This window comes from Rhizoctonia solani, chromosome 15, assembly GCF_016906535.1.
Source record: "Rhizoctonia solani chromosome 15, complete sequence".
Taxonomy (NCBI): domain Eukaryota; kingdom Fungi; phylum Basidiomycota; class Agaricomycetes; order Cantharellales; family Ceratobasidiaceae; genus Rhizoctonia; species Rhizoctonia solani.
Window position 1 is genome coordinate 1,547,923 of NC_057384.1, and position 16,689 is coordinate 1,564,611.

General features: G+C 45.8%; 4 protein-coding genes across 4 annotated transcripts; 1 reads left to right on the forward strand and 3 right to left on the reverse strand.

The window, feature by feature from the left end:
* Nucleotides 1–4,305: 4,305 nt before the first annotated feature.
* On the reverse strand, nt 4,306–5,844 carry RhiXN_12271 (STE3-type pheromone receptor; the record flags this gene model as incomplete). Its single annotated transcript, XM_043332086.1, has 7 exons — nt 4,306–4,525; nt 4,583–5,099; nt 5,156–5,212; nt 5,263–5,329; nt 5,382–5,494; nt 5,553–5,767; nt 5,828–5,844. 7 exons carry the CDS (start codon nt 5,842–5,844, stop codon nt 4,306–4,308), a joined length of 1,206 nt encoding a protein of 401 aa, XP_043186847.1.
* A 2,925-nt stretch (nt 5,845–8,769) lies between these two features.
* Nucleotides 8,770–9,401, reverse strand: RhiXN_12272 (uncharacterized protein; the record flags this gene model as incomplete). The annotated part of the gene is made up of 4 exons (XM_043332087.1): nt 8,770–8,847; nt 8,904–8,967; nt 9,021–9,190; nt 9,252–9,401. The coding sequence occupies 4 exons, from the start codon at nt 9,399–9,401 to the stop codon at nt 8,770–8,772; spliced, it is 462 nt and encodes a 153-aa protein (XP_043186848.1).
* Nucleotides 9,402–9,823: 422 nt separating this feature from the next.
* On the forward strand, nt 9,824–13,798 carry RhiXN_12273 (TPR-2 domain protein; the record flags this gene model as incomplete). The annotated part of the gene is made up of 18 exons (XM_043332088.1): nt 9,824–9,854; nt 9,908–10,082; nt 10,139–10,292; nt 10,347–10,621; nt 10,669–10,792; nt 10,844–11,302; nt 11,367–11,504; nt 11,555–11,642; nt 11,690–11,791; nt 11,845–12,188; nt 12,242–12,299; nt 12,345–12,427; nt 12,481–12,607; nt 12,661–13,101; nt 13,151–13,275; nt 13,327–13,429; nt 13,495–13,577; nt 13,694–13,798. The coding sequence occupies 18 exons, from the start codon at nt 9,824–9,826 to the stop codon at nt 13,796–13,798; spliced, it is 3,015 nt and encodes a 1,004-aa protein (XP_043186849.1).
* A 386-nt stretch (nt 13,799–14,184) lies between these two features.
* On the reverse strand, nt 14,185–16,654 carry RhiXN_12274 (protein-histidine kinase; the record flags this gene model as incomplete). Its single annotated transcript, XM_043332089.1, has 11 exons — nt 14,185–14,363; nt 14,421–14,550; nt 14,603–15,013; nt 15,084–15,337; nt 15,396–15,456; nt 15,507–15,607; nt 15,672–15,700; nt 15,763–15,876; nt 15,942–16,070; nt 16,129–16,142; nt 16,205–16,654. 11 exons carry the CDS (start codon nt 16,652–16,654, stop codon nt 14,185–14,187), a joined length of 1,872 nt encoding a protein of 623 aa, XP_043186850.1.
* Between the last annotated feature and the right edge of the window lie 35 nt (nt 16,655–16,689).

The following is a 16,689-nucleotide window of genomic DNA, read 5'->3' on the forward strand; positions in this document are numbered from 1 at the left end:
TCAAACTCTTCTTAGGGTTTCCTATGCTCCATCAAATTACTTCTCTTCACAAAGTATCACCTGGCTGCTTGCCACTCGACGATCGACGCCCAGAAGGTTGGCCATAGGTAAGTTACCAACTAACCGATGTTCATTACAAATAAATCAATCCCTAGAATCGAGAGTTTACATTAATAGATAAACTAGATGGGAAAGTTCAGAAGCTTGAAGCACTCTTGCTCCATGATTTCTTTCGCTTTTTCAAACATGCGTTTATTGACAGGCCGTGCGGAAGGAGGTATAAAAGAGTGTGTTCTCTGGAGGTCAACCTCACTCAAGTCGCTTGCCTCCCCTTTTATCACCTCGTGAGCTCGATGTTTACAACCGTTCAGCAATGACATCGACTTCTAACACCTTTTCCTAGAACGTCATGAAATTCTTGCTCCCAGTTATTACTTTGGCAGCACTTTTCGCCCCCGGTGCCAATGCCCTATGGTGTTGTTGTGCACTCAACAAGAACAGTGAGGCTTGCTGCAAGAGTGTGATGGGGGGCGACACATTTTTTTCGCCTAAATGTGGTCTTATCAACGGCCAAAGCTGCGACGTCGGAGGGAGCCCAAGCAAGCAATCGGACTTTAAGTATTGCTGCAACTACCGCGAAGGAAATGCTCAGGGCATGTGTTTCTAAATAATCCCTCGGCAAGTGAATCTGCATAATTCCTACCACTAATGACCTGTACTGATCGAGCACTGCAGGTACACGCACAGTTTGCTTGTCCCAACCACACACGGTGCTCTTATAATGCCCAGTGGTCAGCTTGAAATATTAGTAAAAACGATAAATGTAGACGTTATGAATCGAGATTTATTAGCGCTTGTATTCTAAATGATCACTAAACTGCTTAAAACATATTCAGATACCCCGGCCGGGAGTACGTGTTCTTGGTCCAAGGAAATTTAAAAGACTCGGAGACCTCCGATTCGAGTTGGGATATACCGAGTTCAAAAATAGGCTTGGAAGGGCTAGTTAGCTTTCGTAGCGGCCTACTAAGCACTGCACTCGAAAGTCACATATGACTAGGGAGGCGGGGTCACTTTCATACTTCAGACGCGTGGAAGTGCAACTGACTAGATCCTGCGGGGTCCGGATTCGGCTGAATTTTGTGTATACAATGCTATCACTACCATGGCTATAGAATATTAATGGCTTGAAGTCATTCCCAGGTCGCACTTGTCTCTATTGTACCTCGGGCATACAAGAGTCTTCTTACGATTTCAATTGAGCTCTAAGCTTTTTCAGTTTTATTTATTTGTTTACATATACCCATTACCTATTAAGAGGGTTTTATCGAGGGTCAACATGGTGATATAGGTGTAACTATAGAGGCTGTCCTCACCTGACTCAAAAGCACATTTTTTCCGGGAACCTCTCACGATAAGTACAGAATTTAAGGCACTGGCTCTGAAGGCCAGATTTGTTACCAAGGTCATAGGTCTGTCCACTGATCATTGAAGAAGCCGCAGTCGGTGGTCCAGAAACCGTCACTTCCCATTACCTTATCGCAACAACCTCTACCATCTTCATCTAACGCACAGTAACAGCACTTTCCATTCGCCTGTGGAGTTAGGCAAGTATCAGGGAGCACGAAGGCCTGGATGAGCTTCTCGGCGCCTGTATTGATGCTATTGGCTAGGGCCTGCGAGACTAGTGTACGAATGTGACCAGCTGGATTAAATAAGGTGGTCGCTAGGTACTCGGTCTTAAATCTTCCAGTAAATATAAGTTATGTACTCTAGAGCTAGCTATATTTACGTTGGCAAACAAGCAATGGAGTTGTGAAGTAACTGAAACGGAAGGTACTACTCTACTCTAACCTACAATCAATCATCTATCCACCATCGGTCGTGATGTATAGCGGCGATATTTACTGCACACGTGTTGGAGCTTTATGTTGCATAATGAATGAGCACACTCTTATAAGCGAAAAGATCAAGTTCCCAACTCGAAATAGCATCGTAAAGCTATCGTGCTCCCCCAAACTACAGTACTGGGACGTGTTTACGATCTTATCTCAGGACTTGGAAGTTCTAGGCAACATTCATGTATGGGCAATAGGACTTCACTTCGGTGGTCGTTATCCTTAGCTATAGTATCTTATTTATTTACAAAGGCTTTCACTTTGATTACATGATCTTTCTCAAGTCAGCCTGAGCCTGCCATTCATATATAAACGCATTGACAACATCGTCTATATTCCCACTACAGTCAATAACGCGATAGTGCGGAAGTCCGGAGCTTCAGCTTACTAGATTTAGAAGCACATCCCCTGGGCAGTTCCTTCGCGGTAGTCGCAGCACATCTTAAACTCGTATTGATCATTAGAGCTTGGTCCGACATCGCAAGTTTGCCCATTGATAAACCCGCACCCAGGGGCATAAAAAGTGTCTCCCTTGCCTTGCTTCTTGCAGCAGGCCCTACTGTCCTCATCTAAGGCACAACAGCACCATTTTGCATCAACCTGGGAAATCAAGCAAGTGGCGAGAAGTGCAAATATAAGGGTGAACTTCATGGTGACTGTATCAGTCAGTATCCTGTTCGTTAGTGCGAAAAAAGATAGTTTTGGCTGTAGACTGACTGGGGTACAAGTAGTTGTTGGTGGTAGGGAGGAGAGACTCAATCCAGACGCACTTTTATACGCATGACTGAACCATGGTGCAGTCAAGACAACCAAACTCAGGAAGGATATGTCACATAGGTCATAGACACTTCCCAAATGCTTTGGCTCCAACCTTGCGCAGCCCCGGTTCAGAACCAGTTATTCAGTCGAGATTAGGGTCGTGGATCAATGACTTATTATTTAATAGGAGCGTGCGCACACAGGGTACCCGAGAGCATATTTCTTGGCACTGCAAATCTCCCTCCCAGCGCAGGAGCTGGCGTCCAAATCAACTTTACAACTTACAACTCAATGGTGAAAACCATTGGTGCCGAGAGAATATTATACTCAGCAGATAGCTCATACAAAGGATCCGTCTGACCCCAGTTGAGAGCAACTCAATATTTGATATTCGATTGCCCGTATTGGAGACAGTGGATTAATATCGGGCCCTAATTACCTACTTACTAAATATCAAGTTTGTCTGATCTTACGGCCAGACTCGGAGGGTCGCCTGTACTCTCACAGAATACCGAAAACAATGGCCCAGTATTAATCTGGAGTCGGATGGCTAACTATCAATTGTTCTCATTTCGCAGGCAGTTGGCCATCGTATCCTTACAACGCTATGTTTCGGTGATCATGGATGATACAAACACTTCACGGCATTCAATCGATGCGGGAAGGTACGACCATAACTCACATAGCATTTTGGACTAATCCCGCTTCCCGTAGAGTTGATAGGCTCGGCCGGTCAAATTCGCCTAGCAATACCCATCTCTATCGTCAACGTCACTGGAAGTCATGGATGAAGTCATCTCAGATACATAGCAGTCATAGTGCGCAGGTACGGCCTGCTGCGGTACTTGATACAAAGACCGATCACATGGGTGGGTAAGAATCCATATACATATGAATGTGATCCGGTCATACGGAAGGTTTGGATCGCTACACTCGAATATACCCACCCTGCTTAGTCACAGATGAATGGAGAAAGAACCCTAACGTAAACAGCACTCACTTGACCCTTCCTCATCATGACTGCTCATTGGTGCATAGTTGAATCTTGTGTATGTATGCCTATTAGAAAATTGACCAAGACAGACCCTTATCTGCCTTTTCGATTTCAAATCGCTTGTGTGCCCTCGCACAACTTACAAATAATTTGGTGAACAAATGGATCGCATATAGCCATAACCAGAAATAGGAACAATTGAAGATCAAGAGTATGTATTACCCTTTTCAGCTTTGTTCGATGATGGTAACAACACGAGCAATGTGCCAGATGTTCGAGAATACCAACAAAGGTACCAGCAAGCGAGCTTTATTGTGAAAAAGAAGCGCCCAGGTATTGGCTATAGGTATCGTAAATAGTGGAAAGGAACCACTTGACGGTGAGTGGTGGAAGTGGGTGAGCGAGTCATCTGAAATTTGTACTAGATTATAGTGGTTCCTTAGTGCTTAGTTAGCATCGGCTCACGGCGGATGTTGATACTGACGTTTGATTGTTAACCACGAGAAATTGCATTTATAAATAGAAATACAACGTTAAAGTCACTGAAGAAATAAAGAGCGAAATCGTGAGAAAATCGAAGTGAAACATAAGATAGCCTGTATAGTCCCTTTGTCCCAAACTGAAAAATATGCATTCGTTAGTGATATCGGTGAATTACTTGTGCTCCGCAGGCTTTGGCTCTGCCAAATCGCCAGACCTATTCAAGCTATGCAAGTCTAGAGTATCTCGAGATTGCAGTTGTGATTCTACGTCGTTCTTGGTGACACGGTCCAAAGAGTGGCTCGGGTAGCGTGTGGTGTCCATGGTAGGACGAGCGGACGGGAATGACACATTATGTGGGGCAGTGGATGGATTAGACGCAAGACGGTTGGTCCTGTGGCGCTTGATTAGCCGGTGCCCACAATCAAAATTCATTCCTAGGACTACTTACCAGCCAGAATATCCTGAACCAGCCTGTTTCTTGACACCAAACCGTCCAGCAATGGACCAATACCATCTACGATACTCTGCGGTGGCTTCACCCGCAATTCCGAAATACAGGAAAAATACGATTGCCAGAATGGGGGCAGAATATCGAGTGAATTGGAGTATGACCATGAATGGTGGGTTTAACTCGACGGATTCCCAGGCCTCGAACGTGATGTTCCCAAAGCCTTGATGCGTATCCGCCCAGCTTATCCAGGGGTTTTGTGGCGTCATGATAAAGCTGATGAGGACATAGAGGCTGAGAGGGAGAGAAAGCACCATTTCGGTTGCCGCAAGCGCCATGAGCCGTAAATACTGAGACGTATTGAGGCCAGATCGTGTAGTCGAGAGCATGTTGGAGAATTGGCGGCGTCGATTGACCAATTCACGGATGGTGAAAAAGGAGTAGAACAAGCCTACGCAGTGGATAAGAACAGGCCACATGAAAACCATTGGGATAGCAAGGAGAGTCGTGTAGGTGGCTGCAATAATGCAATCAGGTTCCGATCGAAAAACAAACCAATTGACGGTAACATACTGGGGTAACAGCCAACGTCTTCAATGATATCATAGCGATGACCTTGAACTACAGTATCTATCGTGAAGAGTGAGCAATGGCTAAAATTGTTCCATACAGCTACCCACGTAATATCATGACAAGCACAGGAAGGCCCAGCCCGATTCCAAGGTCGAACATAGCCGTGCGGCGTTTCTACAAATTAAAGTCAGAAAAGGCAAGACAAGAATATGTGAAGCGAACAAACAGAGTTGCTATCGCCGTGAGCATATTTTGGGTGCGTGATTTGATAGAGTTTACGGTTGATGCACAGTGATGCAGCGCTCAACCCGACGCTAACCCCAATCAGAATTTTGGCCGCTACAAGCACAAGCATTAGTCAGCACAGTAAGCGCCACTCCTCAGACGCCACACTCACAGATATCGCACCAAACCGGAGCTGGGTCAGAAAGGTTTCCAGCCCAAACGAGTGAGTTGACGAAGAAAACGAGGGTTGAAATGAACGACCAGCCAATAAAGAGGAGAGTACCGATATTACGAGCCCGCACATGCGTTGGCAAAACCAGCAAAAGTAACACGAGCGCCAGCGCACAAATAGTTGGGAATACTGGGTCGCGCATAGTAGGCTCTAATCTAAGATGTATTTAGTGAGGAGGGGGCGTGCATAGCAAGCCCGATGCAAGCCTTGTATACTCATGGTGTTTGGGCATGTGTATCAGTAGACCCTGAGACCTCGTCGCTATGACCCAAACAATGAGAATCCTGAATTAGACTTCTCGCACTCATCCTCAATTGTTCTGACCACTACTTTTGTTCAGTGTAGATGAAACTTGTTCGCTGGACCAAATCCACTTCATCTGGTCATAGATGAAGCTATGTCTTCTTTGCATAGCATTCGAACCGTAAAGCTCAGCCCGGAGAATAGTTTTATAGTTATAACCTAATTGTAGTGGTGCATGAAAGAAGTATGTCCTTGCAATTGATAAATAGCAGTGCTCCAGACGAGGCCTCATGTATCGATCGTAGGCTGAACGAGGCCCGTCCCTGTTTCATAATCTACTACAGCATGTACAACCCAGTACTCGTGGCTCGACGTTGATCATTATTGCTGAATAATACGTGGATTGAATCGTAGTCACAGCCACATGTCAAAGTTTCAGCGATAAGCGTTTGATGGTTTTATTCAATTCGGTATCTCGGGCAGTTGTCTTCTATTTAGTTATAGGTCTCCCGGTTTAAGTAGAGGAAGAGCATTTCCACTCAAACCGAATGTGGCAGGAAGTAGTATAAGGGTGCTGAAAATCATCGACGGTATTAAATCCAGATATGCTCTTGTGCTGAAGTATGGGCGTTGAGTCAGGAGGAAACTCTTACGAGATACATAATGTGAGTGCTGGAAATTAGCAAGTGTTCGATAATAGACGCTTAAGAAGAGTTGTTTGAGATAATACTGGAGGTAGATTAATGATGTAAGGACCCATCCACCAAGTGGTAGAGTCCGTCATTATCATCGTACGACGGGAAACTGAGATTGGAGATCATCGGAGGCCCATGGTAGCTAATTTCACCTAAGGTTATAATTATGATTCATGATCAGATATAGAGTGGTTCTTTACGTCCACCGGAAAACCCGGCAGGACTCAAGCTCGAAAATACCGCTTGGGCCATCCACGCTTCTATCATTATCTGCGTATAGCCAACTGGGAATTGACTTCATTTACGACCAATCGTAGGTAAAATAGTAGTTACTTTGCCGAATTGAATCATTAGCTCGTAACTCATAAGTGCTCAGATTTGAGACCGCACCACCCATCAATCATCATCAAAAATCTTCTCTTTCAATTGATTTCAAGCGCTAACTTTACACTGCAAAAATGGGTTCACTCGCTGATGTCTCATCCACCGCCACGTCTGAGTTGCCCTCTGTGGATACCGATCCTAGGAAACTCCCCAGAGCTCAGAGGAATTTATCTTACAACCCTATTGGAAGTTTCACTTGCTTCATCATGTGAGATAAGTTACTCGGAGTGAGTATTATAATACGTATATATGCTCGTGGTCACACTTATAATTAGGTTCATAAGCTCAATTTGCCTAAATGATTTGAGATCCTATGCCTTCCATAAGGCCGTGGACCCTGTTTTTCCTTATTTTTCTCAGTTCTACCTATTTATGTCCATCCTTTGTTCGTGGGGGCCTTGGGTACAAAGTAATGAATGAATAATACTTTTGATTCAGTACATATGGGCTCCAGTAAGTGTGTGGGAGGCGCGTAAGGTATCGGGATCTACTGGTATGCTACCGATGAACCCCTAAAAGCGTGGATTTTCCGGATTTTAAAAAATCGCGCGTAGTATATATGTAGAACGCTGACCAATTCCGACTTGAATTTACCTGAATCCGCACCCCGGCTCACTCCTGCGTGCCGTCGAGTCGCGGATTCAGTATTTCTGACTGCGGATGCTTGACGAAATCTGGACTTCATGCAGATTTGTTGTACTATTGGGACTCATCGTGATGTCCTCTCGGAGATCGGATATATTGTCTCATTCATTTCTAATCTATTGGCCGCATGTATGTTCTATGTGTAGGTTGTGAGGTCACATTTATCTGGCTTAGTCCAAGAAAATACACTGGTGCAATGCACATGGTTTATGCCTCGATCATGGTAAAATAGTATAGACTTATAAGTCAGCTCATATCTATCGTACACACGATATCCTTAGTGGTGCGCTTACTATAACGTCTGTTCGTAGATGAGTATCACGGGATATCGATGAATCGATACCTTGCACCTTACGAACGATTTATAGATCTTTTTGTTCTTCAAAGAGGCCCGCGATGATATTGTGGAGCAATCTCTGATATGACTTGGGATCTTAACAAGACAGCCCAAAAGGGCAATGAACTGTAACAGACACGGTCCACGGTCCTTATCGAAATGGCTCGATCTAAACCCGGGCCCTAGCACTAGTTACAGTCATGGGAGTGCAGGAAAGCATTATTATACCATGTACCCGGTATAAATATGTGTATTGTTTCATAATATACAGTTCACATATAATAACTTATTGAACTATACTCTTACATCTGCACTAGACATGGTTATTAAAGCACCAATTCCTCAGTGATCCACCCAAACATTAAACTTTCTGCGCTCAGCTATTCCCTGGATCCCTGGGTAGGCCTCGATGCATCTAGAGATTCCCACAACACTCAGCGTTATATTTAAACGTGTCTCAACCTAATCTGTAACGGAAAATCTTCCCCCCCCCCATGACCGGGGACGTTCCTAAGTTGGGAGGACGACATTAGGTAGAAAAACAAGGGGAAAGCCCCATGACTCAGTCTGATAGCAGTCGCCTACAGCCAACGGCCCCACGTTACCTTTAGCCTAGGGGTTTACATCACGCACTTGGGATCCTTCAGGAGAAAGTTGGAGAGGCGGCCTTGTTATCTTGGGTCCTCTAGCTCTTACGTTTACATTAGAATCCAATTCTGGAGGGTCACCTGTATTAGGAACTAAATTATATTGTGAGTTGAAAAACGGCTGGGGTCTGATTAAGTTTTCAAACAGACGAAGTTTGAACAGATTGACATATACTACATGGTGTATCAATCAAAAGTGCATATATTTACATTGTTATTGGTATGAATTGCCAATTGGCTCTTATACCTCCTGTAAACGGGCTATCGGTGGCTTGCAAAGTTAGCTGAAATTCGCGACGCCGTCAGTCTATGAACAGATAGGGCAAGTGACATAACACACCAGTGGTGGATAAATCATCAGGGGAGAGTTATCAATATCAGTGTCAGAGTCTTTGGCACGTATACTAGTACAGGTCTTTTCAACGAAGCCGGTCAATATGTCAACGAGGCAACATACTGGATGCGGTTTATCCCCTCGTGACTTGGAGTAAGAGTAAAGAGCCGTGGTGTTTCCTGCCCACATAAGTGAACGTTGGTGTCTGGTTCTCCATCAAATGAGATAAAGTGACCAGTGGTCGGGTTTCTGAAGGTATAAGCCTGTTGGTCCATGTCGAACTTCACTTCCCACTTGAGTATTATTTATTAGTTGCCTTATTTCGAAAGCATCCATTAGTTATAAAGCACGGACTTTAAGCATATTCTCTCCTGCCTCGCGAGCGCTAGATGTGCACAAACGATTTGATCCGTGTGGAAAAGATGTTGCGATGCATGCACTGCCCTCAAAACCAGCAGCAGACTTATCGATCAAATACAAGCCATCTGGAACGAGCTGGGACATAGTGAACTGACTGTCTAGTTAGAGGCTGTAAAAATTCAGGCGCATTCTTATACTCTAGAAATCTTGCTGCGTCATTGGTACCAGTAATCGGTATGAAGTCATAGTGCGCTATTCGGTTGAGGTAGATACTGATCGAAGTCCGCCAATGACGAAACATTAGGCCGAGTAGACTGTGCGAAATCGAATATAGTATTCTTGCTATTCTAAAAACTCAACAGATTCGCCAAGTATTGCGGTGCGGCGATATCGGTATGCTTTGCTCAACCACAAAGTTACACGGTCATCAAGAGATTTGGGTCATAATTAAACTTGCGGCACGTGGTCACCTTACGTGATTGTTGCTCCTGACCGTTGCACGTGTTTTCCAAAAGGTTTCTCCTAACTTAATCTTCTATTCATATTTCTAAAATTACATTTAAGCTATGGAGGATTGTGAAGATATTGATCAATGGGGTGAGGCTTAGTGGTTAATTTGCTTGTTACTATCTGAGGTGTGCGTCGACCAGAGGTGGCTTCTGACTCGGATTCTCATGATGACTATGAAGAATCCGACGAGCTTGACGAGTATGATAACCAGTCAACGAAAGCCGGAGACCATATTGAACCAACACGTTCTGGAGGAATAGCTCAGACTCATGAGACGGACGGAAGTGCAGAATCTCAAATTATGGGTGATTTTGAGTGTGTATTACTTCTCGTCTGCTAGCATTTCGCTCCTAACTCTTAAAGATTAACAGTCGTAAAGTGAAGGAAATACAGCTCTCCAACTCAGAAACTCAATCAATCGGGGAGGCTTGGGACTTCACTATCGCCGACTATGATCCTGATAATTTCGACCTTCAAGATGAGTTGCGCCAGGCGACTGGGATAGGGAAGCGCAAGGGGAAAGGCGTGGGTCAGGTATTTCATAGGGGTTACACCCAGAACTGAAATAGATTCTGGCAGCGTGCGCGTGGTCCTCGTCAAGTTCACTTATCGCAAGAAGTCAATCATTTCCTCGGGCAAGCACATAGTGCTTATGCATCAGGCGACCGTGAAACAGCGATCAAACTTTTGCAGGATGTGATTGCAATTGAGCCCGGGATCGCTAATGCATGGGCAACCCTTGCATTTTGTTACGAAGACGTTGGTGACACTTCGCGTGCCTTGAAATTGAGGATCATGGCTGCACATCTAGAGGGTGATGTAGATCAATGGGCGGAACTCGGTTTGAAATCAAGGTAAAGCGCTGTTATATATTTGCTTATATGAATGCTCAGCCAAACAGGGAGATTGGCTCTATGGAACAGGCCGTATATTGCTATCGTAATTCTGCCCGTTTGGACAAGACCAACCCCGATGTTTTATGGGACTATGCATTTTGTCTTCGCGAATCGGGTCAGACGCAGAAGGTAACAGTCTTCCACTGGCTATTAATACCTCTCTAATAATTTTTACGCAAGGCAATAAAAACCTATGAGTCCATCCTTCAGATCCTTCCTCACGACTTGACCATATTATCACAACTTCGTGGACTTCTTATTCAAACCGGCGATCTTTCACGCGCGATGGAATATTACTATGCGGCTTTTGAGCACTATATCACTTCGGCACCTCAACCCGCTATCTCTGAAACTCGTGCGGATATGGTCATTGATCCGCTTCTTGCTTCATCATCTGCACCTGAAATGGTAGACACGACCAACAGTTTTGGGTTGCGTGAGATTGCAACTCTAGCTGACCTACTCTCTGGGCTTGGCGAGCATGCTCGTGCGGTAGACGTTGTGATCCGAGGAGCTGAGTGGTTAGGTCAAGTACCCAAAGGATCCGATGAATTGAGCATAGGAGAGAGACTTGATGTTAATTTGAGGATGCGCTTGGCAGTTGCCAAACTTAGGCTGGGGGTGATCGAAGCTGGGAAGGTGAGTCGCATTGGTCTGCTCGAGTGATTGAACTTTAGAATACATGATTTACGGGCGGATGCAGGACCATGCATGTATCATCCTTGCGCATGACGTTAATGAGTACTACGAACTTCACACAGAGCTTGCGGATGTCTTTTATGAGATCGGTCACTATGAGGATGCTGTCACCATTTACGAGCGACTCGCATGTCAGCCCCACGTAAGTGCCCTATCTAACAGCTGAACAGTCGTGATTAAGTTTTCGTACAGACCAGTAGCCTACACGTCCTTAATCAGATTGGATCTTGTCATAAGCAAATGAAAAACTACACTGCAGCCAGGGATGTTTACCAAAGAAGTACGTTTAACGGATCTGGTGCTGTCCTAATACTTATCGCACCCTAGTCATCGATGTTGATCCTGAAGAGCATGATGCAAAGATGAGGCTGGCTGAAATCTATGACATTTTGAATGAAAAGCGACTGGCTTTAGATTTGGTAAATCAAGGTAAATCAAGTCTATATGTCCCGACCGCGCATTGACCTTTTCATCAACCCCAGTTATCATGGCGAGGGAGCAAGCCCTATCTCGCGCTTCGGCCTCTGGAGCACACACACCCGCTGAAGCCTCTCTTTTTGCTGAACGAGCACCCGTGAATTCTGCTTCAATGCCAAAGAAACATGTCAACAAACCAACATTAACTCCCGCTGAAATCCAGCGCATGGAGCGTGAACGGATTGACACCGTAGTTCGAGGTTTCAAGAGATTAAAGGAAGTGAATCCCGGCGAGATACGCCCGAGCCTGGAAGAAGGTTCTGAGAGGAGGTGGGACGAATGGTTATCTGTGGCCGAAGAATTGGCTCGTATTTTTATGGGAGAGAAGAAATTGTTCATTTCTGACCGCGTGCGTATATTGGGACGCGGAAGTTTGACATCTTATTTACTTCCATTTTTCAGTATAAGGAGTTTTCAGGTTTGAAGAGACAATCTAAACGGAGTAAAACCGAAGACATAGGTATGAGATTCACTTCTGGTACAAGGCCAAACTTGAACCCCACAGGCACAGCTATCCCCAAGACAGCAACTGCCGCACATGACTATCTGAAAGTATCCCTGTCAGAATGGCTCAAATTTTTAATTCAAGTACGTGTCTTAGAATAATGATATTCTTTCGGCGAATCTAAATTCACTTACAGTATGCGTTCGTTATCACGAAACACAGGGGCCTTTACACTGAAGCAAGGGATTTGTTGAATAAATTATCTTTATCAAATGCATACCAAGAATGGAAGAAACAAAATACTATCTGGTTCGCGCTGCTCAGTGAGTCCGGCAATCAAGATGGTCTCATTGCTGCTTATCGCCTTTTATCGTAGCCGTGGCTGTCCAGGAACGGCACGTCAAGGACATAACCGAATATGCTCGCAGACTCATCACCCGACACCAGTTTAGTAACGACGCATTACGCTTGTTACTCGCTTCATTGGGCGGCGGAATAACTGCAGCAGAGGCCTTTGTCGATAGCGCACTACAAAAATACTTTTTCCGAGAGATGATCCAATTTGAGCGGGCTGCGAAGGGAGAGCCTGCGGTGTTTGTCGGAGGCGGCCGAAATCGGTGGGATTTTGGAAACGGGAAATCAGGAAATGACGAGGATGATGGGGAAGGTACAGGTCCTTCGGCGAAAGGATCTGGTCCGAGTGCTAGTGCAAATGCGTCCAACCCGCACCCGGTTCTGCCAACCAAGGAAAGCCCCACTTATGTAACAGCCTATGGTCAGATTTCTGGAGGCACGAGAAGCTACCAGAGCGCGATATGTGAGTTACTAGATTATCTTCAGACATTGATTGTTCATCAGTGTTACAGACTACTTACTGAAAGCATATGATATGGCGCCCAATGACCCGGTTATATGCTTGAGCCTTGGAGCTGCATGTATCGGACGTGCAATGCAAAGACAAGCGGATAACCGAAACCATATGGTAACACAGGTGGGTTTCTGCCGAGACAGTGCGGCCGTTTCCTGAGTCAACTTCTATCAGGGGTTTGCATTTTTGTCAAAATATAGGACGATACGGGCATGCGAAAGCGCATTAAAATCCGAAGAAGTTGATTACAACTTAGGACGAGGATTCCAACAACTTGGTAAGATTTCATCTGCGTAACGCGAGGCAGATTTCAGGTGTTATAACATGGCTGATGTGTATTAGGCCTCCAAGCTTTCGCACAAAAGCATTACCAAGCTGCCCTGGAGAGTGTAGAAAAGCGCCAAAAAGCAGACCCAAATGCGCCGGTGCGTTTATACTACTGTTCTATTACCACTAGAGGCTTACTTGTCGACTAATCCTAACTGCCCCAATTTATGTGGCGTCCTGAAACGATGGGGATCGGACTACTTCTGCGATTTAGCTTGGTATTGCAAAAGAGGCTGCATACAATCTCTCCCTGATCTATGTTATCTCTGGGTCAGCCCGGTTGGCCCAAGAATTGTACCGGCGCTGGCTAAGCCTCTAAAGCGAATACATATTCGTTGATAGCCCCATTCTTCCGTTCATCCCTGAAATATCATCAACTAAGATCATTTGTGTTATATTTTTCACCTGACTGCCACTGAATTGAGATGAGTAAAATTAAAACAATCAACCAAAACTATTACACTGTGCACATGGGAATCAGCTCGTGTACGCGGCCGATCCTAGAAGTACACCATATAATATTACGTGCATATATCCATACATAATTTGTCAACATAACACCTCCTAAGATTGGCCTGGCAATAAATACTGCATACATGCAACAAAGATCCCAAAGTAGAATATACGATTTTTTTTTTTCGTCGACCAACAGAGTGAATCATCTATGGACTGAAGAAAGCTTGACTTGAATTGCAGGGCAAATTTTCACTCGTATTCCAATGTCGGCATATGATAAGGCGAGGTTAAAGAAGCTGAATGTTGAGGCGGCGGTGAGAACCAGCGAGAAAGCTCCTGCCGATAAGTTTCGTCGTAAAGCCATCGAACGAGCATTGCCTCCAGCGCTTGTCGCTTGACCGGTTTCGAGAGATAGTCGGACATCCCGACTGATATTCGTGTATGCATGAGCTGAACGAAGTACAAGTCAACGCAGGAAAACTCACCCTTGAGACATTTTTCTTTGTCTCCTCGAATGGCGGACGCAGTCATGGCGATGATTGGTACCGAGCGTGCTTCTGCCGATTCCAGTTGGCGGATACACAATGTTGCTTCGTACCCATCCATTTCGGGCATCTAAAAAATCGCTAGGTACGCAAGCGCAGGAACAACGTTCATAGACACTCACCTGACAGTCCATGAGGATCAAGTCGTACGTCCGCCTCTCTATCGCAGCCAAGACTTCTTTTCCATTATCCACGGCTTCCGCATTAAAGTTCATTTTTCGCAACGTCTTTAGCGCAATCTGCTGATTGATCAAGTTATCCTCCGCGACCAGGACCCATATGCTTTGACGTGGGCGTTGCAGCGATCCAGATGGCCTGGGTGCCATCCCGTTGACCAAGTTGGAGCCTAGCAATCCGTTGTTCGTTTGTGGTGTCATTGGACTTTGCGCACCGATCGTTTCCTCCATCGAGAGCTCGTACAATGACGGTTTGCCCTCGTCCTGGGCCTTTTGAAACGGTATGGAGAACCAGGCGCAAGTTCCTTGGCCCTCCTTAGATTCAAGTCCAATATGGCCACCCATCAGCTCGACCAGCTGTTTACCCCCCAGGTCGAGTTGGATTTCAATGTTACGAAAAAAAAGGATCAAGTTAGAGTTCACTCACGTTTTTGCTAATGGTCAATCCAAGTCCAGTACCTCCGTACCTTCGAGCGGTGGATGAATCAGCCTGCGAGAATGGCTGGAACAACCGCTGACGAATCGACTCTGCGATCCCGACGCCTTGGTCCTCGATCGAGAATCTCACACGCACGGTTTCGGCGTCTTCGAATTCTTCGACGGCGCGCAAGGTGATGGATCCCTCGGAGGTGAACTTGATCGAGTTTGTGAGGAGGTTAGTGAGGACTTGACGTAGTCTTCCTGTGTTATGGGATTCAACTTGGGGAGTGATGGGACGAGTATGTCCGAGCTGACTAACCTGGGTCACCCATCACTCGTCCGGTATAGGCAAGATTGGCTTCTTCTCTAAATGTGAGGCCCTGCAACCAAGTATCAGTCACGTAGTTGGATCACAGTTCACAAGCCAGACCTTTTTACTCGTAGCAAAAGAAAGCATCTTCTTAGTATCCAATATCACAATCCCAAGGGAGAATGGAATATGATCAATATCCAACTTGCCCATCTCAACCTCTGCTCTCACAAATCACATGAGTATAACACGATAGGGAAGAACTCCAGGGACACCACTACGCACTTGAAAAGTCCAATATGTCATTGATCACTCTTTTGACGAAAAACTTGAGCTTGGGGGCTAGGGAGCGGGATAATTTAGCTTTGCGACTCACGTCAATAGCGCATCTGCCGATCTTTGTATGTTTTCGGCTATTCCGCGTTGTTCGGGGTTGAGGTTGGTGTCGCAGAGTAGTTCGGACAGGCCGATTACGCCTGCGATCGGTGTTCTGATGTACGAAAAGAGGGTAAAGTTGGCGTGGTTCAGGTGAATGTAGTTTACGAGACCACCCACCGGATTTCATGAGACATGTTGGCCAAGAATTGAGATTTCAGTCGGCTGGCCTCTTTGGCGGCCGTCTCGGAAGCCAAAAGCCTCGACCGTTCAGCAAACGATTCTCGAAGCTTGACTTCAGCAATTTTCCTGTTCCAAAGTGAAATTTTTTAAATCAGTGTACAAGCTTATAAAACTCGGAACCAACCTCTCAGTAATATCCTAGAACCAAAACCGAAAAATCAACCCCCAAAGATTCAAATCCCAACCCTTGAAGTACTCACCACGCTGACCCCAACAACCCCAACCACAGGCCGCCTATCCTCCTCCTGATCGACCGCACCAGGCCCAACAACACCACCACCACCACCATCCGCATACACGTCCCACTCCTCCCTCATCGGCGTACACTGCGTCCTAAACCACCTTCCCTCAATCTCCATCTCCTGCACGACCCGCTCGCCCGCAAACGCGCGCTCAATGGCGGGGCCAATCAAGCTCGCGTCCCATACTTCGTATATGCACCGTCCGAGCATCGTGTTGTTCCGCATGAACCGCGCGCGCGATGTGGAGTGGGAGTGAGAGTGGGAAGGGTAGGATGCGTTGGGGGGTTGTAGTGCGTCGTTGGACGAGTGGTCTGATCGGGAGGAGGATGTGGTCGATGTTGAGCCGTGCGGCGAGCCGATGAGTTTGAGTTGTCGGACACCGGGGCCTTCGGCTATCGTGACTTTCATGTCTACGGTGCGAGTTAGGATGGCAATTGCAATAC